The sequence below is a fragment of the Schistosoma mansoni genome, chromosome 1 (genome assembly GCF_000237925.1).
Source record: "Schistosoma mansoni strain Puerto Rico chromosome 1, complete genome".
Classification (NCBI taxonomy): Eukaryota; Metazoa; Platyhelminthes; class Trematoda; order Strigeidida; family Schistosomatidae; genus Schistosoma; species Schistosoma mansoni.
This window is the reverse complement of record NC_031495.1, coordinates 8,449,594-8,471,469: the sequence shown is the minus strand read 5'-3', so window position 1 is coordinate 8,471,469 and position 21,876 is coordinate 8,449,594. Positions and strand designations below refer to the sequence as shown.

The following is a 21,876-nucleotide window of genomic DNA, read 5'->3' as shown; positions in this document are numbered from 1 at the left end:
GCTTCCCATATTGACCAGTTTGACAGTCTGAGACGTTACATTAAACTATACAGGTGGTGGCTGACCTCCTGAATGACTCAGATGTATTTAAAATTGATTGATAACCGAAAAGTGACCAATGTCATGTGAGCCAAATCACTTTTATTGATGATGAACTTCATCTGAGAAAGTTTGCAACATGATCACTGGCTTAATCATCTTAATATCATTGCACATTTCATTTAGATATTAACCGATTAGATCTAATCAATCAGACACGATATCAATTATCCTCAACAAACTCTTATAAAATGAAGAGATACTGTTCGATAACTATTTCTAGTAAGTACAATAATGGTAAATAAAAGAATGTAACTAAAGTTTCAACAAAAACCTGTAATGAATGAGTTGGTTATGTACCTTTCCGATTTTAAAACAATTCAGTAGTTAATAAAAAATACACATTCTAACATAAAGTTTATTAGTCTACTGGTGTACATGTATGTGGAGATTACAAAACTCTTATCTTTTAAATTGAATGCAGTTAGGTGTTACCGCCACGAATGCCAACTTAGTGGTCTAGAAGTTAAGTGTCCGCACAGGAGACCGAAAGGTTCTGGGTTCGATCGCTATTATTATTATTAACATTATTATTATTATTAGCTTTATTCAATATTATATTTTTGGTACAATATGGAATTCTCAGCACAAAGTACTTCAACAAGTTTCCGTTTCTTACTTCTTCGTTCTTCCTGAAGATAAATATAGAGTGATCGCCGGTTAGAATTTAGTAGTTCAGTCAATCGCCATCTGAATAATGTACATTCTTCTCGCTGCATATTGCCAGCAACCACGATATCTCTGATTAGGCCTACTGTAGCCTTTACAGCGAAAGGTCTTACATTTTTCAGAAACGCACCTGAATAAGTTGTGCAATTAATAGGCATAATGATATATTAAAACAAACAAAATTAGATAACTTGTTGAAATATCTAGATGACAGGAACAGGTAGCCCAGATGTTTAAACAGGCCACAGTAGAGGCATTGGTAAGCACATCTAAGAAATCTCATACTAGGACAAAATGTCTATCTAATGCTTCCAGGCCTTTAATATCTAAGATCAGTAAGTGATTTACACTAAAAAATCTTTGTTATTTAAAATAAATAATTAAGAATATGAATTCTTCACATCGAAAAAAACCCAACTTTTATTTTATTTTCGAAAATAAGTCACAAAGATTCTTATTTTTGTTTTTGCTGAATAAATGCACAAACTATATCATAGAATAATACAGTAACTTAGTTGTACATCGTATAGTTGTACATCGTTTATTGATTCATTGACTAAAACTAACTAACTACTGAATAAAATGACAGCCAAGTTGAATACGATAACTAAAGGTATGTTAATTAAGAGAATCTGTAGGCGTTCAAGGGTCAAGGTTAGCGTCCGATGGTGAAAAAAAAGATATATATATATAGATGGATAAATAAAACAATGACTAATCAATTCTAATTAAATTAATTAAAATACATATATTGCATAGTACTTTATTTATTATTGTATCAGTAAGAGATACTGTTGTCCAGTCTATGACGAATTCATAAATGATCAAAAAATTCACATGAATTCACTATGGAGTTCAATAGATTCTTCAAGATATATATTAGAACAAGTTGTTCAAGACGTCATGATATCAGAGTTAATTTGCTAATTTAAAGACAATATAGTGCAACAATAGGTCGTAAGAAGGATGAAAGCATTTACTTTAGAAAGACATTTTACAAACCAATGGATTGAGAAGTATATGTCAGAAGCTACGAAGCTAAATAAAACTCCTTAGAGGTGAGATCATGAATGCATCGTTACTAAGGAGTCCCGTACTCGGAATAAATAGCTGTCCAGTGCTTCCTGGTTTTCAATGATTGTTTAACGTAAATCAGTTCATGATCTTAATACAACTCAGCAATCTCCACAACCTAATATACTGATAAGTGTTAAGATAGTTCGAAAGATACTTTTTGATAATCGTTTGAATTACATTGTCTTCAACACTAACATTATTCTTGGCTATCTTTCCAAAACTTAGTACTTATCAATTAAATTTAAATATTATCTTTCTAGCAGATAAATTTATTAAGAGACCAATGTATTTCACCAGCTAGTGACCACATTGAAGTTTAATCAATAGGACTGGATCGATCCTAAAGTACTAGACAAACATGACATTGGTCACTACTCAATCACTAATCACCTGTAATTATCTCAGTCCTACAGGAAGTTAGTCGCTACCTAAATCTCTCACTGATAGAATCTCATGCTATGAAGCTAAGTGATACTAGCTCAAATGAAAAAGTGTTATGGGGTGGAGGTTTTTCTACTAATAATTGACAAGATAAAACTTTCGGTTGCCAAAATAAATGGATAGAATGCTAATTAATAGATTATATAAAGTGTGACTGGGTAATGGCTGCTCACGAGAGTGCATTATTGAGACAAGTCTGGGTATGATTAAAAACCTAAGGCAAGATCACTTACCAGATGAATGGGTATATATATATATGTATATATATATAATATTAATACAAAATAAACATAATAAGGTGTTAGCAGCGATTGGATGAAATCTAATTCCTAAACCTAAATCTTGCATGTTGTACCACACAAAGATGGCATCACTTCCTTTAGGAATTCAGGTACACCTTGCTGACAAGTGCCACTTGACATAAAACCTAGGGCTATAGATTTTATGCTTTACCGCCTCCAGTTAACTAACGTATTTCCCCTCTGATATGAAGAGTTTTGAGAAATCTTAAACAAACGAGTCCCATTTGTAATTCACCTATCATTTCACTAAGAAGAGAAATATTTACGATAAGGTTATGTAATGCAGCTTTAAAATAGTTGGATCAGGCAATATTCATTTAGTGAGTATTAGTTGGGACTTTTCAAGGAGTCATATGCAGGTTACACTGTTTGACTTGTAAATTTAAAGGGGAAAATACTTAATTTCACATTTACTCAATAACTTTCACACACTCAAATCATTTAGCGTTTTTTTATTTCTTCTACTAACTACTTGATTGTTGAAGTCAGTCCCTACAAATCGTTCCTTTGATCATTGTAAACTAGAATCCTTCCGGTAGATTAAGATGTATTTTGCACAGGGTTATTACTGTAGATTATAAATCTGAAGCCAGCTGATCTACCATTTGCACCTTGTGAAATGAAAGTTTCCCATAATTTTAATGGAAACCTTGAACTTCACTGACAAGACCCTTTGTTTGAACATTAGCTATCATAATTTTCCTGGTACACAAGTTATGAGCAACCACATCAATAGATTGGTCCAAGTATGGATGCATCATCAGTGCATAAAATAGAGGCCACCATGAGGCCTGTTTGAAATAAATTCCCGAATTCCATATATTATGACAATCACTTATTGATTCACTTTTTGTACTTTTTGTTTGAATCTTCCCATTGATGTTTATAGCTGCAATCGATCAGTTATATATTGTCATATGTGAATCCTGTACGGATTGCCTCGATATTTCCCTAAGTCACAAGCATTATAAGCAAAGATGGATGGTGGTTAGCAGTGGAATCCAGGATGGGCTTCTCGTCCTTTTTGGGACTGGTCAGCTGGATATACCTGCATCCCAGAGTTGATATTGACTTTGAAACTCGAACACAGTACCGTTCGCTCCAAACATCAGTAGGAAGATCCAAACAACCAATACAATAATGAATTAGAACTTCACCCTATTGCAGAAGCTAGTGGCTACCTGGACTCAGTAGCCAAGTGAATTTCTGGTTGGCGTTTGGAGCGAACGGCACTAGATCCAAGTCCCAGAGTGAATATCAACTCTGGGATGCAAGTACATCCAGCTAGCGAGTCCCAAATAGGACGAAAGGCACGTCCTGGATTCTACTGCTAGCCGCTATTCATCTTTGCTTATAATCACTCTCCTATATTTTCTATGCTACTCATTAGTAGTAAAGATAATAAAATCAAATATTTTAGACAAAATGATTCTTTGTTCATTATATTTGGTGCCAGAATTGATAATATCAACAAAATGTACACTTTCCTGATTTCCATTCTGTTGCAACCGAAAGAAAATCAAAGAATTTACAGTTTCCGAAACTACATTATGGACTATCATTCTATATATTTTTACTGCATTATGAATAAATAGCTGGAATACTATATTTTTTATTCCATTTATTGTAAGCTTCCGTTTGATTTATTAACAATTGTCTTACTATTGTTAACCATCTATTCGTGATTTGACCTATTCGCTGCCACCTTTCACCTATGCATGAATTGTGACTTTTATTTAATGGTATGATGCCTGTACATCAACGCATGTGTACTTGAAAAATAATAATGGAGTCTTGCTTGGTGTGTCTTCTCGTTTAGACTGCTGAGTAGAGAAAGCATTCGTGAAGGTATACCAGTCGTAGTTAAGATTATTTCGCCTCAATCCAGAATCCACATTGCTATTCAAAGCGTATAATTGGTCAAAGCTCGGGAAGCTAGTAGATAGACAACACAGTAAACAAGGAGTAGATAAATTAAGACCAGGATCCTGATTAGCGAATCTGTTTCAGATTTTGATTGCCGTCTAATTCACATATCATTTTATTTATGCACCTCACCAAATTACTTTTAGTAATGCTAACAAGAAATCGCGAATATTGCCTCAGATATCCTTGTAGCACAATAGAACGATAAAGATAGGTGGATACTTGTTTCTCATTTTATTAAGACGCAATTTTTCAGTAACATAGTTATGCAACCGTCTACCTAATAGTGGACATTGTATTGAAATATCAAAACTGTTTAAATCATTCAGTAAGCATATAAAGGTGAATTCACAGTGCATCATTTAAAGAGTGATTATCAGCTGATTAAAAGTAGAGGAACAGTTTTTAAGTCGGGACTATAATAGTAAGGTAATTTTCTATATGGCTAAGTGACAGCACAACTATTTCATATTCCTTGCTTAATGCACTTTAGAATACATGTTAAATTTTTTAAGTAATCTTTCTATAGAAGTTAATATTATGAGTTGTAGACTGCCTCTGATAATCATTAATACAGTAGCAGAAATACTTAAGAACTGACCGTCTAGATCACTGTGAATGACCTTTTATTTATCTGAAATCTGAATTATTTTATCCGGTAAGAACCTCACTCGAAGAAATGTTACTCGCTATTTTAAATCAAGCTACATTGATCATACAAAGCGTATACTTGCTAAACAAATATCCAAGCACTTCTCTGCATGCCTATCTAAAGTAGAATATAAGTTAATGAAAAGTTCAGTCCCTGAACATATGGTCCATTCTGCTCACTTGCCACCACAAGAATCATCGACAGAGTTAAAAGACTTAAAGAGAGTCTGGATTAAAATTTTGTGCACAACTAAAGCTATATCAACTCACCACCTCAAACCTGATCCCTGTGTATAAAAGGACTATGTTCAGTCCCTTATTTCTCGATGGTTCAAGAGAATCTTTTAATTTTTACAAATCATAAGTTTCATTCATTATGTTATTTTTCACTTTCCTCTTCTTTGTAAGTTAAGCAGTTGTCTTTCAAATTTGTCCTCTAAATTATTATTCCATACATTCTGATTGTTTGGTAAATTTACATAATCTATTTATTGTATTTTATGATTTTAAATAAAACAAGTCTCATTGACATTCACTGCTGACGTTAACTTGGATTTAAGTCAACTAATTGGTCCGATTATCATTCATGTATCAGAGATTGTATTTTGTTCATTGTCTCTTTATATAGTTAGATGGAATATGGCTAACAGTGTAATTCAGCACACGAGTTTCACCCTATTCGGGACTCGTCAACTGAATGTACCTGCGTCCCAGAGTTGATGCTCAATTCGAAATTCGAACTCAGTCTCTCAAGCACCCAATGCTCTATCCACTTGGCCACGGAGCCCGGAAAGAAACCCAATTGTGCAACGAGTATGAGTTTTATCTTAATATACAGTGGTTTAGATTATCTCGTCATTGATATATTGACGGAATTCTGGTAAGTCTTAGTTTCTATACGTGCATCTTGTGCTGAGAACTTCGATCTGACCATCATGTCACAGGTTTTATGGAATAGATAGAAAGTTACTTACAGTGGAATCCAGGACTCTCGCTTCATACCTAGTCAATTATAAATTCTCCTCCTTCTTTATATGACTTCATCTTCAACATATAAACACTATTGTACTAAATACGTTATTTGCTTTTCTTGTTTTTTGTATCATTCCGAACCAAAGTTCAGTGAATACGGTAGGTAAAACTTTTATACAATAATATTACTCATGTTACTTGAAGACCCAAGCAAGTAATAAGTAACCTTGAAATATAATGAAACAATTTTATTCTGCAAATTTTTTTTTTAACTTTATTTCTTATTAACTTTAGGAATACTACATAATTTAAATTAGTTTGTAATACTACTAAACAATTTCAAAATTAGGATAAAATAACTAATAAAATTCCAAGAACAATTTAACGACCCATAAGAAAACGTTCAATAAATTCTGTTTGTTCAGCTTCTTCTTTTTGTAATGATTCTAATTGAACATTCAATCTAATAATAATAACAATAATAATAATAAGATCTCGTTATTTATTTTCCCAAAAATTTGTAAGCAAAGATGGACTCAGTAGCTGAGTGGATAACGCGATGGTGTTTGAAGCGAACAGTGCTTGGTTCGAGTCCCAGAGTGAACATCAACTCTGAGGTGCAGGTACATCCAGCTGACGAGTCCCAAATAGGACGAAACACGCGTCAAACTGGATTCCCCTGCTAGCCACTATCCATCTTTGCTTAACTTACAGTTAGATCGGGAAAATAAAAGTAGATAATACTCTGTCGGCTCTTAACACAGCAGAAGGTTGAATAATAGATAATTAGTGGTTGGTATAGGAGATTTATTGAGGTTGTTGAATTGTAGTCTACTTTTCAAACTGATTCTATACTAGGATGAAACAATTGTCCAGTTTATCTTGGTTTTCAATGGTTGCCTAGGGTTTGATTGTGATATAGATCTTAAATTTCAGAAATCTTCACAGACCTCTCATGATAATAACAATGATGCGTGCATTAGTGACTAGTTTTGAGAGGTGATTTCTAAAGTTCTTTTAAGAGGTTGTAACCAGTAGAGTTCAGAACTATTTAGTATAAGATAGTTATCTGCCAACGACGTAAAATATTGCGATACTATATCTTGAGTCGATAAATGTTAAACATAGAAACGATTAGATATCGACTGAGAGATTTAAAGGTCAAGCTCTCTCTGTGAGGCCCGAATGTCCTGGGTTCAATTTCCAGTTAGATCGGTAATGTGCATTTCTGGGAAGTCGCACACTAGGACGAAACATCTGTCCAATGTCTACTGGTTCTCAATGGTTACTAAACTAACGTTAACCCGTGATGTGGGCCGTAGAATAAATAAACCGGCATGTGAACTAAAAATAGTGTAGTATCACAACTAACTATCGGATAGTCTAGTTTCACTTATTTATTCTATATCGAGGGAAAAATACGCACAGTATACACATATGCCAATAAAAGACTGACCAGTTGCAGTCCTAAACATCAATGAGAAGATTCAAACAAGTAATACTAAGTGAATTTAAACTTCACCCCATTGCACAAGCAAGTGGGTATCAGGACTCAGTAGCTGAGTAGATAATGCGATGGTGTTTGAAGCGAAAGGTACTGGGTCCTAGTCCCAGAGTGAACATCAACTCTGAGATGCAGATATATCCAGCTGACGAGTTCCAAATAGGACGAAACGCGCGTCCTGGATTCCACTGCTAGCCACTATCTATCTTTGCTTAAAAATAGTCTAGTTTCACAACTTACAATCGGATAGTCTAGTTTCACTTATTTATTCTACTCCTTTTTTCAATTTATTATTTTTCTCTAGTATGTTTAATTTGCTTGTATTTAACGTATGATAAATTGACAATATACAATCATATAAATAAATGCACACTGTTTTATATTCAAATGGGACAGTAAATGTCAAGCTATAATAGATAAATTCTCATGGCTATTTTTATCATTTAAGTTTTTTTTCAATATTCCTTAAAATATTAAACGAATGGCTGTGACTCGTTTAATAGTCTTCTATAAATCTATTCTTATTATTGCTAGAGTAAGTTACTTAATTCGTGTATGAAGTTCAAATTAGTGTATTTAGCTTTGAAATAAACCAAAAAGTATGTGGATTGGTGATGCTACTCAGTTGTGCAAACCAAAGTAGATAAGGAGAATATCAAACCTATCACAGAGTTAATAAGTTCCATTAACAATTTAATTAGGCTGATATAGCAGATAAAAAAAATTTGTTATTATCCGATGATCGGTACAATCCTCGTCCCCCATAAGTCTTATTATAACAAGCGTTCGTTTAGTTTTAATGAAATGTCGTTCTTATTGATGTAACAAAATGAAGACTGAATAAATAGTAACCCTCAAAACTGTTTTATGGAGTTTTACTGTATATGGTTTTACCAAATAATTACACAATAACTAGAATACTATGTTTTTAATTTCCGTTTATCGCAAGATTCCATTTGGAAAACAAACTATTACCACATGTATTACGATTTTTAATTTATGGCTAATCAATCATCCACAAAGTTTCTGGTTTCACTTCCACTATCAGGATGTCTGTGTATCATCATAGTTTTCTACTTTGATATGATGCAGTACGGTATGTTTTTCCATAAACTTATGTGCGCTTGTAATATAATAGTAGGTTTGCTGTTGTCTCTTCCTTTCTGATTGAAAGTCGAGGATAGAAGAAGGAGTGGGTATAGGCGGATCAGTAGGAATTAAGCTTACACTAGTTCAAGGCTTGTCATTTCAGTCGGATTGTATCACTAGTCAAAACTGGGGACGCTAAATTATAGAAGGAATAGCATACGCAGAGCATTATTATTATTATTTAAACACATAAATATTGGTACAAAAAAGCACCAGATAAATATGCGTCTCATAAATCTTATTTGATTTGTGTAAGGGGTGTAATACTGCCCAGTTGCCCAAACTGAAGCAGGTGGTTTTCTTAGGGGACCACACCCCGAGCCCTTGACCTAAAGATCTGATCCACGAGGCAGTGGAGCATCGTGAGGAGGTACAGTTCCATGGTAGTCAGTGACCAACGATTGATTCATACGCCATTTGTTCCCTCAGGATACTGGAGTCCATGTGCACCACTGGTTTGGAATCAGGGTTTTCCAACTCCCCTAGGTGAACTCGCAGTGTCCACCAACCCGGTTAAAACGCTGGACATTCGCCTTTCGTCCTCTCAATTTCGTAAACAACAGTAACGCCACGGGAAGGCAGTGAGTAGGACTTCCGTGGCAGAGGCTATATACGCATGACCATGTAACAGCATTTCGAGAGGGAGAGCGGACTCTCCCCACTCTCGACCGTACCAGGGCATTTGGGGGCATACGCAGAGCAGAAAAATTATGATTGTAATTCTGATTGGTGGGTCGAACAAGTGATGTTGACTAACGTTTCAGACATAACACTTATGACAACATTTTCCTTCACAGTGTCCTGATCAAGACTACATACAATAACACAAATATTACTTTGAAAAAGAACAGTTGTAAAATTAAAGTCAATTTTAATGTCATATAGTAGAGATCCCTAGAACAGTGTTTCGTATCGTTTTGCCCTTTTCATCACAATGTATTTTCAATCTTGACAGAACTGACACTTTCCGTGGGATGCATCACCCAATCTCGATCGCTTCCACTTTATCACCCCAAACTAATTAATAGCAGAAAAAAGTAGAGCACGTGAAATTGATTCATTCAGAGTAATGACTTTATTCCAACTCGATGAATAAAATTCAACTAACAGTAAGGACTGGATGAAAATGTTACTAGCTTTCACTCGGTGATCAACAAATGTAAATCTAAAATTGTACTATCTTTACAAATTAAGCGAATTAGGATTGTACGTAATGGAGTGGTTGAACCGATTAAGATATATAATAGTTCGGATTATCCTGTTTTTAATATTGACTTATTTCCGATCAGTCTTAGTCAGTATATGCGCATCCTGTTCAGATCGCCTCTGTCTAACCATGATATCACAATTTTTTATAGAATGGATACGATGTGGCTAACAGCAGAATCCAAGACGCAGGTTATGTCGTAAAACTGACCGAAATTCAGTCAAAATATCACCAACGGGAAAATTCAAACTACTGAAATTTAGTTAAAATTCATATTTGTTGCATAAGTGACTGGGTATCTGGACTCAAGGCTAAGTGGATAACATGATGAGTGTTTGGAGTAAAGCGTAATGAGTTTAAAAGACGGAGTGAACACCAACTCTGTGATCCAAGTGAATGAAGCTGGCGACTCTCGAGTAGGACAAAACATGTGTCCAGGATTTCACTGTTAACCATATTTTATCTGTTTTCTAAAAACAACAAGAAGTTGCTGTCATTACCCTTCTCCAAAACCCATTATGTTACCATTTATAGATTATAAAAGGCCATTGGGATTATTCAAATTTAATCATAGTAATCCAGAGATCTTCGTTAACTGACTTTCTCCAGTTCTTGTTAATAGCTTTTTTATGGTTGCTGTTTGTTCATTTCACTATTTTTCTACATTTTCTTGGCATGGGGTTCTCTTGTACTAGTTTTAAACTGCTTTATTTATCTGTTAATAATACCTAAACATCATTTTTCTTCAGGTAAAAACATTTAAACACTACGGAATACTTTTTGTTAAGGATGTGTAAGACATCGTATAATCGTTAGTCGAGTATAAAATTTTAAAGTCAGGCGTAAGATCTAAGTGCATTGAAAATGTACGGTTTAAAAGTCATTATCACGAAGATCTGCTTAGCATCCATATACGTCATTTTTGACGGATCATTTAAAGTAACTGTACAAACCCTTAGAAATAACTTCATACCTGTTGAACAAATTATTATTTGTCTGGATTAAGTAGCAGATATAACGGTAGAAATAGAAATTATTTTCTGTTCGCCACGATACACTGCTATTATATGATAATATGAAAGATTGGTGACCGGGATTTATAGCACCACTAGACTGGATACTCATTTGACATGTTATACACAGACTCAGTCGCGTTATATCAGATACGTAATTCATGTCCAAAAATAGAGAGATAGAGTAAGGGCCAGACAATACTTTATTGAAAACAATTACAAACAGTCTATAATCCGTGAGTCCAGGGTCGAAATCAATAATAAGAAGGAAATTACATACTTAATAGTAGGTAAGCTGGGTCTGTTTGCTCATTCTCAGTGACCAATCATATTTTGCTCTTACTAGCCACACATCAGTAGCATGTTGAATAACATGTATTGTGAGGTGAGTCATGGGTTCGGGTCTCACTGTAAATGTCAATGAAATTATGGATATATACACCTAACTGGTTACAAATAGCGCGGTCCAAGATTCAATTGGTACCCACAATCTGAGTATAATAAGAACAACTCACCTATCTATATCTTTCTTTTTGGCTAATATCTGGGATTCCAAGTGTTTTTGTTGTAATTCTCTTTGCTTTTCCATGGAGGCAAGTAGGTTTCTTGAACCAATTGCCTAAATAAATGTGTATATGAATATTTATTCCTTATTAAAACAAACTTTTAGCTTTCGCGATTCAACTTTTTCAGCTACGGAGCTGATCAAGTTGAGTAGTTCTCCAATAATCATCTTAAAGTCGGTCATTTCTAGAAAAGAAATTCAAAACGAAGTAAGAGTTTAGCATTGAATACACTAAAATTATTTTATTCTATATTATCATCCATCAGCACCGAACTTGAGATTGAAGTAAGGGACAAGTGGAAATATAATGGGAGTTTTTGGAGTTGGTTTTTATCAATAACGAATATTACCTTGAAAAGTATTACAGAATAAAAAAAGGACGTATAATTTGTTCCGGTTTGAAACTTATTAGCGTAGTCCATAAACCATACAGAGAATTTAACTCAGGACATACATGTTTTGTGGCTGGTATTACACAATTAGGCTAATGAGTGATAGGTGAGTGTTTCACTTTCTCACCCTCAGTTGATTACCATTACTGCCCAATAATCATGCATTATTGTCAATTACATCAGTCTTACTGTCAATATTTTGGTCATGAATCCAAAATTCCATCTCATATCTCGTCACTAGTAGCTACACAGTAGATAATTTATTCAGAAATTGTGAATGTTTTCAGGTTTTAACGTTAATGAAGTAAATGAGTAGTGTGGAGGAGTTTGAGAAAAGAAAGAAACAAATGTTCATAATTCCTAAGTTTCCAAATGCTCTTTCGTTAATGTCAGTTTGTGACGAGAACTCGATTAAAAACTAAACAACCATCATTTCAAAACAAACCCATTGATATTAAATACTAGTTCGTTAAAGTACCTTCTAATTTCAAGTTATCATAAGGCTTACAAACAATGAATAGTCAACACATATTTTGACTGACTTTGAAGCTACTTTTAGAATAAGTTTATTTCAGGGAATATAGTGATGTCGTAAATGTTATTAAGTTTATATATGAAATCGGTTTAAATTTTGGCAAGGAATTGTATAGATTGAACACTGACAGATCAACTGTTATCGACATCTTCATAAAGCCAATTGAAACACCAGAAAATGAGTGCTGCCAGAGTAACCATTACACTTTAACTTGTCCTGGTTTTGACACCCAATCTTAAAACTGTGCCATTATATATATATATATATTGAAACATGATACGGATTTCTAAAAAGTTAGTGATTGAAAAGAGGATCTTTAAAATGATATTTTGAGTGAAATAAAAATTTATTAGACACAGACACATTTCGTTTAATGTTTTTCACGAGGAATGTAGCTAACAACTAAATATAGGTCTTTAAAGACCACCAAATGCATTTTTCCACGAACAAAAAGACTTTATTTGAAACCATATTTGGCTAAAGCAAGATCAAGTGAAGGATGATATATCGGACACAATTAGGAAATTGAATTCAAGACCGTACTTTTCTATATTTTTGAGACGACAAACGTTTTTCTGTGTCCAGACAATATACAATGAAAGATTTTCATATCATTGCCAATACGAAACGAATCAATTGAAGTTGGTATAACCCTGAACTAACTAACGAAATCTTATAAGACTTCTGTGCAAATTCCTAAAACACCAATTACTTGTTTATGTTTATTTTTAATACAGATTCGAAAATTTTAAACCTTATCTGGTCTTTAAATTTAGGAATTTCCAAAGACAAAATAAATACATATATGAGGTCAAAGAGAACGTACTTTATTCATCGTCAGGTACTCCTTTAAAAGTATGAATCTGTCACTGGCACACGTTCAGCAAACGCTTGATAAAATGTCATAACAGTTTGATTTTTAGGAAAAAATTTACCATTTTCTTAAAATAGTAATCTCACATATCTAGTTGATCAAGCTACCCTAAAGAAACTGAACATGAGCATTTAGGGAACTTTGTGATATTTCAAGAACTTTTTAGTATTATATGAGTAGTAGTATAACTTTGGAGGTCCCAACCTGTCCATAGATGTTACTCGTTGTTTTCAGTAATTAACCTACCTGGTAGCTCAAGATTTTCTCACAAGACTATAGAAAATGGTGGCATTTTTAAAAATATTACCTGCATTCCGCGAAGTAACCAATACCATGTCTTTTGATATCACTATGATAGCAAATAATGCTGAAAAGTAAATGATTCCGACGATTTATTACGCCTGAAGGTGGCATCGATTGATTTATTTCATTAAATTATTTAAAGATGAGAAGTCCATCACCAACACTAATTAGTATGCCGTAACGCACAGTCCGTTGCTGAAATATAGGTTTTATCTGTCCACTTAAGCGATTTTCTATTGAAGCCGTTGTATAGTTTACCGCAGATCTTTCTGAAGACCGTGATATCGACACATCTACCAATGTAAAGATATGTACATTTGGGAGCATGGAAGCAAAACTAGGGTCCAATTTTCAAGATCAGGTGAATGACTTGAAGTGTTTTAAACAATAAATAGAAACCTTTGCCTTTTACGTCACTATTGTACCAGATCAACGTATTTTGGGTCAATCCCTCTTACATTTGTGGCCACAATATTGCTTAGTAGTGATAGTAGAACAAAAAAGACGATTCTTTCAACTGTCATGAAGAAAGGTCCCCTATAGTGCATTTCAGTGATAATTGACTGACTTTACCTACTAATTCATGAAGAAGTTTATTTATAATGACTAGAGTTTGAAAGTATTAAAACAGTTCATACTTGAAAGGTATTTTTCACATTCTTCTTTGAGTTCGTTTGTTTCTTGTGCGACTCTAGGATCAACTATTCGAAGTTTATAAAAATCGTCAATATATAATCCAGCCTGAGCTAACAATTCAGCCATAGTATGTGATATGTTCAGCTCAGTCGGGTCGCTGAAATAACGCCAAGCCTTTTTATGAGGTGCGAATACGCAGCGGTTTGTCCCAACCCTGAGAGTACGTTGTGTGCAGTGGGGAGCGTGAAGAATAACGTGCGTACGTAAATCTGAAAGCAAAGACGACAAACTTTTTGTGAAGATACAGTAAGCACACATGATTTACTCACATTAAATGAGAACAGCAAACTACAACAGCTAGAGGTAAGACTGGAGTTAGGTTAATACAATCTAGTAGTTTTGGTGTACAATTTCAAACGGGTTGCATGTACTCTATATTTGTAACCATGCCGACCAAATATTCAATTCCCGGTTTTCGATGTACAATACCTAATGCATTCACTATCTATTTAACGAGCTAGTATAACTCAACTGGTTTTCTCGTCGGTGTTTCAACGTTACGGCACGATTTTAAGTCTTCGAGATAGTCTGACATAAATAAACTAGACATTCGGATAAATCCCCTTATGAATCGCAACGTTAGATCGTAAGTAATATGTATTATCTCAATAACTTTGGATGGTCAGTTTGTTGTATAGCATTATTATACTGTCTTGCACTTTTCTGAACTATAGATATTACGATCTCAGATGATGAAGTTTATGTATTTAGGGTTTATTCTCTGCTCCGATACTCAATGTATTGCACTCACTCGTACCTACTCCAAAAGATTCAAACCACTTTTATTTAGAGATAATTCAGCTATGCTGTGAGCCTCAAGATTATGACAAGTGTAAGTCTTAATTGGTATCGGAACTACGGACTACAGAACCAACAGAGTAGTGCAGGTAGTGGACTTTCGTTGAAGTTGAAGACTGAGGATCAGATTTCTCTGGTTCAGTCATAGAATTTCTTCTTAACTCAAAATACACTCAACAGAACCACAAAGGTACGTGGATAAGCATAAACTACTGGTTGCGCTGAGTTACTGTTGTGTTGAAACGTCATTAGACCCAGTTACAACACAAATCTCATTTCAATTCGGAGTCCCTGGTTATAATTAATGAAGAACACGTGATATGGTCATCATTTATGTATTCTCCTCTCCCAGCAGGCGAAGATTTCGAGCTCTTAGTTTAAAATCAATTTTTTCTGTTTTCCTTCAGTTGGTTACGTGAATACCTGGAAGCAGAAATCTGCGTCTATGTATGACCATTGTCTAATGCGGTGCATTCATTAGGTGTTTGAATCATGTCACTAGTATTGTGTCAGAGGTGATTTAAGAAAATTGGTTCTGGGTCTCTAACGAGTCTATGGAGCCTGTGCATCCTGGAGAGTCGTCTTCGTCCCACGTAGCGGGAGTTGTTTGGAGCACTAATGCCGTGCACATTGTTTGATGAACAAAACGGTGTAAAACGATCTTTAATAAAGGATTAGTGAACACGGATTATACAGGTTTGAGGCCTCAGAAAAATTTAGAACAATGATACTGTATCCAAATTTTTCAACGTCCGACTTTCTGATGGTTACAGAAGCAGTTCCGTAAATCCTTTGTTTGTAAGTGTCTTAGACAAGGGATGCTTGAGTTCTTGGAACTTTCAAGGGACTCAGTTATGAGTCAAGTAAACCTACCACATCCTTGACGTGCTAAGGGCTGAAAGTTTTGCCATTTTAGTTGGTATAAAGGCATAGGGAACGAAATAGTTGTTTGTGGTACAGTTGAATATTCGGTAACCGATAATCTCGAGTTGTTAGCTAGTAACAAATGTCATTTCAGACTAAAATAGTGACTCTGTGATGATTGAGATATGGATCCTTGACAGATTTACGCTACCAATCCAAACAAAATCAAGATCAAGTGAGTGGTACAGCCGAACAAAAACTTATTGATTGAGATCGAGGATCTACTAATATATTGTTCCTTACCACTTTTCTAGAAAAAGTCCCTTGCAAAACGCCAATAATAAGGTTTTGTTAAGCCCGGTAATGAAGAGATAACCGGTGAGACAGAATGAGATCAAAAGATTAGAGTCAGAATGATGAAAAAAATCTGTGTTCAAAGCCGAAACAGAACAAATACATTGGATATCAATTAAAAGGCTTGATGAATACATTAGTTTATAGTAACATAAGCAGCTCTAAGTAGTCCCAGAACAATCGTGACAGGAATAGCATTGCCAATAAATTTATAGCACCAATACAAAGAAGAATCTACATTATAAGGAATCAAACATCGACGACAAGCAAATGACGAACTTAGGGCTTACGACTGTATCAGGAATGCCATAATTAACTTCAGTATCCCTAGGAATCATAGCAAATATCCTAGAGACCCGAATATTCCGGCCACAAATTGCCCTGAAAAGATACAATTTTTAAATGTCTCGTAATAGAAGTCTCACTTTTCTGACCTTGACATCATCTGTTTTCTAGGCCCAACGACCAATGTCATGAGTTCAAGAAGCATTTATTCTTTTCTATCGTCTCCAACGTGTAAGATAGGAACATGTTTCAACGGCAATAATTAGCTATAATGCTTAAGGTTTTCCTATGAAACGCGAACTATTCCCAATGATTTAACGTCACCGTTACTGAATTTTGTATCTGTTCGCAAAGCGTGCTGCACTCACACATTTCCGCAAATTTTCATCAGTAAAACGACGGGTGATTAAAACCCAATTCTATCCAAGTGTCATCAACTGATTGTTCTCGTTTCCGATCAAGGGCAATTATGGAATTCATCAAAAACATCGCATTTGTGAACTTCGCGTAGAATCGTTAAAAAGCTTCGATTTATGTCCAATTATGGACATTCACGGAGTTCAGAAGTGCATTTTTCTGTTCTTTTTTGTCTTAGCTTAGCAACCCTAACCAATCCACTGAAGAGCATAAACGTCTTCGTTGAACCATGGAGATTAGTTTCTTAGATTTAGTAAAACTCGCCTACTGGCACCAATACAGAAATTAAAACCCAAAATCTCATGGTTACTGTTACCTAGTTTGGTGTGTCGTTGCGTTCTAGAATTTCTTCCTCATAATGAGAGAATATGAGGTCAAAAAATTATTATTATGAGTTCAAGTGCTTGTTACAGGAAAAGTGAAGACATTAAGGCGATTAAAAACTGTCACATTGAATATTAATAATTTCACTGTGTTTTCGAACGCATTTGTTTTACTCAACTTCTGAACTTGTTTGTTTATACCATGGACTTCGGGCATCTTGGTTTCTCTTTGTCTTTAGTTTAGTATTTGGGAATTTTCGCTCTGAGGATCTAGAAAATTGAAGGCTTGTTTTGTAATTGTTACACTCATAATTAGAACGATATTTGGGTGGATTATTTGTAATTTGCGAATAAACTTTGGTGCCTGAATTGGAGTTTGGCTTTATTTTTATTTTCGGGTTCGTAAATTACAAGTAGATAGACATACAGTGACGCGAGAGCAAAATCTTGGATGTAACAAAGTTTTTCAACTTTGGTTTATTTTGGATCCCTTATATTTTGAATTTCTTCGAACGTTCATTTTGCACAAAACATTATTTCTAGTTGCAATTTACTCGAATTCCTTTTGGAATAACTTCAATTTGATCTAATATACCTGACTCTATGGAACGAAGATATACTATAAGGAAAAGGTCGAAGGGAAATGCAGAAATGGAAGGTGAGATTCCCAAAGCTGTCTGCAATATGTATGTCGTTAACGATGATAAACGTCATGATGTAAGTCTTATTGGTATGAATTCTGATTGACTTAGTTCATGTAGACTTAAGTTAGGTATGACATTGCTCAGGGGGAAGAAATAAAAGAAGAGACTTGAATTAGAAAGGCTGCTTAAGATGTTAGATTACTAAGAGGAGGTTGATAATGGTGAATTATAATGCAAGTTTATGGAGGAAGATAACCAGCTACCCATGGGTGACATAAATACTAAGGTAGAAAAGTATTTGGATTGTAATGCTGGCTGTTACAACCAGTCAATGGAGCCACTCAATAGTTCAAAAGGCGATTGGTTTGGTGAATTAAAGGATACATTGCATACTTGGTTAGTAATGTGGTTTTACCCACGATTGATATGATGTATTTTGATGGACAACTGGGTCAATACCACCGTTTAGTTACTCGGCTTACTAGCATTGTAGGGAGTAAATTGTTCGGTGCAGACTAAATGTTGTCGTATCTGTTATACCGTCGTAAAGAAAGGCCAGAATGGTTATTGAAGCTAGCATTTACTTGCCTAGTCATTTCAGTTATGACAGAGCTAAATAAATTTCATTTGACCTATTTGATGAAAAACACCTTGCTACTCGCGAACTAATTACTGAGTTGCTCAACCATAAATCTGTTGAAGGACCAGCCGATAGTTTGAATGAATTTGCAATTAAGCTACGTAATTTATGCATAGCATTTAAGGAAATGAAGTATATGAGCTCTACGGACAATCTGGAAATAATAATGTCACGTCTACAGCTGGATTTACTAAGTAAGTGGATGGAAGTCTCTGATAAGATAATGATGGCCGATAAGGAGCCGACTTTTGAAGAATTGGTGGCCTTTGTGGAAGAAAAAGCCAGGATCACTTGGACACGTCACGGCAAACAAATCAGCCAATGTTGTAATTTGCGACTTTTGCTTTGGTGATCACAAGATTTCAGATTGTACAAAGTTATCAGAAGTGAATGTACGAATAAGAAGAAAAGACGTAAGGAGATGTGGTCTACGCCATCTGTGTTTGAGAAAAGGTCACATATCTAAGTCATGAAACTCGGGCTTAAAGTGTGATGTTGAAAATTCCAAGGTTCGGCATAATTCATTCTTACATATTGATGGCGATAATAAACATGTGGTAAATTTCGCTAAGGATGGGGACTCATCAAAGGTTTGTTTGGATATCATTCTGATAAGGCTGTGCGGCCCCAAAGGAAGTTTGGAGACATACGCCCTTCTAGAAGGTGGCTCTGATATTCCCCTATTATATGAAGAGTTAACTGATCAGTTGTCCATCAAAGGTAAAGAAGCTTAGATTGCGAATGGTAATAATACCTGAAAATGTCTAGGAGTAAATTTAGAGAGGTTTCGTTTGAATGAAAAGGGATCTGTATAGATAAATAGAACTTGTTCGACCAAGAGGTTTCCAATCGATTGCTCAGAACCCCTGACCGAACAGCAACTTGAACTGTGGAAGCATTTGAATGATATAACCCATCCAAGGTTGCGAATTAATCCGGTAGGAGTCTTGATTGGGTGCGATGTTCCAGACGCACATTGGGTTCTATAACAACGTCTGCGAGACAGATAGGTCTTGCTCTGTGCATGATGAAATGATGAGCCAATCAGAAGGGGCCCATTGAGAAGGTCAATTGAAGGCAGTCAGAAATGACATACAGGATAGATGTACTAGGTTAGCTTAGTAATAGATTAATTTGCAAAGGGGTGGATTCGTTTATATATAAATGAGTATTTGTGCATTTTGTTCGGTAACCCAACATACTCTCTCTCATTCTTGTATTCTCCCTTAGGTGGTTAGTCGAGGGGTTAGCACGTAGCATGTTGTGTATCAGTATCATATTTCGAACATCACCCATCACTACTTTCTATTTTACACATCCTATATTGACGAAATTTATTGTCAGTAATAGTTAAAGGGATGCTACTTTTCATCAATGATGATAGTCATGGTATGCAATCATAGGTTAGTTCAGATCTTCCCATTCTATACTACTGTCCAGTCGTAGTATACCACGTTATTATTCTAGAAAGCCTTATCACGATGTAATCGGATGGAAACTCTTCGGCTCCATTCGGGCCTCTGGAGGCTTCGTCATAATCCTTGAAAGCTGTCCCAACACATTTAAATTGCTTACCTTCACACACAAAGAGACTTTAGTTCGATTGTCTCCCTAAGAATCACTACTATCGTAAGATCCCTTCCTGCAGCTTCTTTTCTCAGTCTCATTTTTTTCCGGCTTTTTGCCTTTCTATACTATCCATGATTAACAAATGTTTGAGGAAAAACACTTAATATTCATAGTAAATTTTATACGGCGTGTCATAAATCCCTTTTCATTTTGTTGAGTTTGCTTATCATTTTATATAGAAGGGTTTGATCCTTTTGAACTCACTACCCTACTCCTTAACCAATAAACTTTAAAAAGGGTAGCTCACAACTCATTATGAAGTTCACTCTCCTGTATTATTTTCGGGATTGTTTATCTAACGAGTTCATAGTCACGTTACAAAATAATGTAAAAGTAACGTTTGGGTTATTTGAAAGCATTAAAAGTAAGTTTTTCCTACTGAAAGATTTCATATGTTATCAATTTTGTCCTAATTTATCTCGGATGAACATAAATTTATGAATAAAATCAATTCGAAAATTAATATTGATAAAAGACAGTCTTCTCATTATACTGGATTTTCAATAAAATCGGCGTATTTGTATTGTAATAGATAAATGCACGACCATATAAATTTTGGCAGAGAAATTAATTTTATTCCATCTCGCGGTATGGCTGTCGTTGTTCGATCGCATAATATTCAGTGAACATCTATCTATACACTAAAACTGTCCACCAGTCCTACGTGAAATTTTAACTTAGTCGTAGTTTATGCACTCTTTTCATCACAAAATTATACGTTTATAAGACCCTTAGTATATGTATGTATTTGCATGGATGTCAAACCCCTCATGTATACAATTCACTACCAATAAGTCACTGTTCCACATTGAATGTATCGTCACATTTTTTGATCCCTTTATTTCTGTGTATCATGTTAATGTTTGGTTCAAATCAAAATGTCACTATTCATTTTATTGACGATTTTGATTTTATAATCATACCTTTGTTATTTAAGTAAGCAGAGATGAATAGTGGCTAGCAGTGGAATCCAGGACGCACGTTTCGTCCCATTTGGGACTCGTCAGATGGATGTACCTGCATCTCAGAGTTGATGTTCACTCTGGGACTCGAACCCAGTACCATTGCTTCAAACGCCGTCGCGTTATCCACTCGGCCACTGAGTCCTGATAGCCACTTGCTTGTGCGATGGGGTGAAGTTTAAATTCATTTTAGTATTGTTTGTTTGAATCTTCCCATCGATGTGTTAGGACTGCAACTGGTCAGTCTCTCGTTGGCATGTGTGCATACTGTGCGTATTGCCTCGATATAGCCTTAATTGTTGTTTTGTTTTTACCAACCGTCTTAACTTTATTTCACATAACCCTATATATTGTGGATTATTGTTTTTACATTCCTTCATTTCAGAGATATATGGATTACATCCGTTTCCAATCATAAGAGCATGTAATAATCAGTTACATGGAATAATATGCATACGTTTCGTTTAATAATTAAATACCCAACTAAATAAGACTAAAAATGAAAGAAAAAACGAAGTAGATACGTTAAAACGGATATATTTGTAGCTACGTAGTGAATACATTATTTGTAAAGTATCAGAGCAA

General features: G+C 35.0%; 1 protein-coding gene and 1 non-coding gene across 2 annotated transcripts; both read right to left on the bottom strand.

Annotated features, from left to right (window-relative positions):
• Nucleotides 1–6,518: 6,518 nt before the first annotated feature.
• Nucleotides 6,519–14,785, bottom strand: Smp_123910 (putative ift20; the record flags this gene model as incomplete). The annotated part of the gene is made up of 4 exons (XM_018793151.1): nucleotides 14,318–14,785; nucleotides 11,675–11,760; nucleotides 11,526–11,629; nucleotides 6,519–6,600 (listed from the first exon to the last, which is right to left on the bottom strand). The coding sequence occupies exons 1-4, from the start codon at nucleotides 14,631–14,633 to the stop codon at nucleotides 6,519–6,521; spliced, it is 588 nt and encodes a 195-aa protein (XP_018647693.1). The 5' UTR covers nucleotides 14,634–14,785.
• A 6,581-nt stretch (nucleotides 14,786–21,366) lies between these two features.
• Nucleotides 21,367–21,432, bottom strand: Smp_tRNA_01519_Gln_TTG.1.1. Its single transcript has one exon. It is a non-coding gene (tRNA).
• Nucleotides 21,433–21,876: the final 444 nt, after the last annotated feature.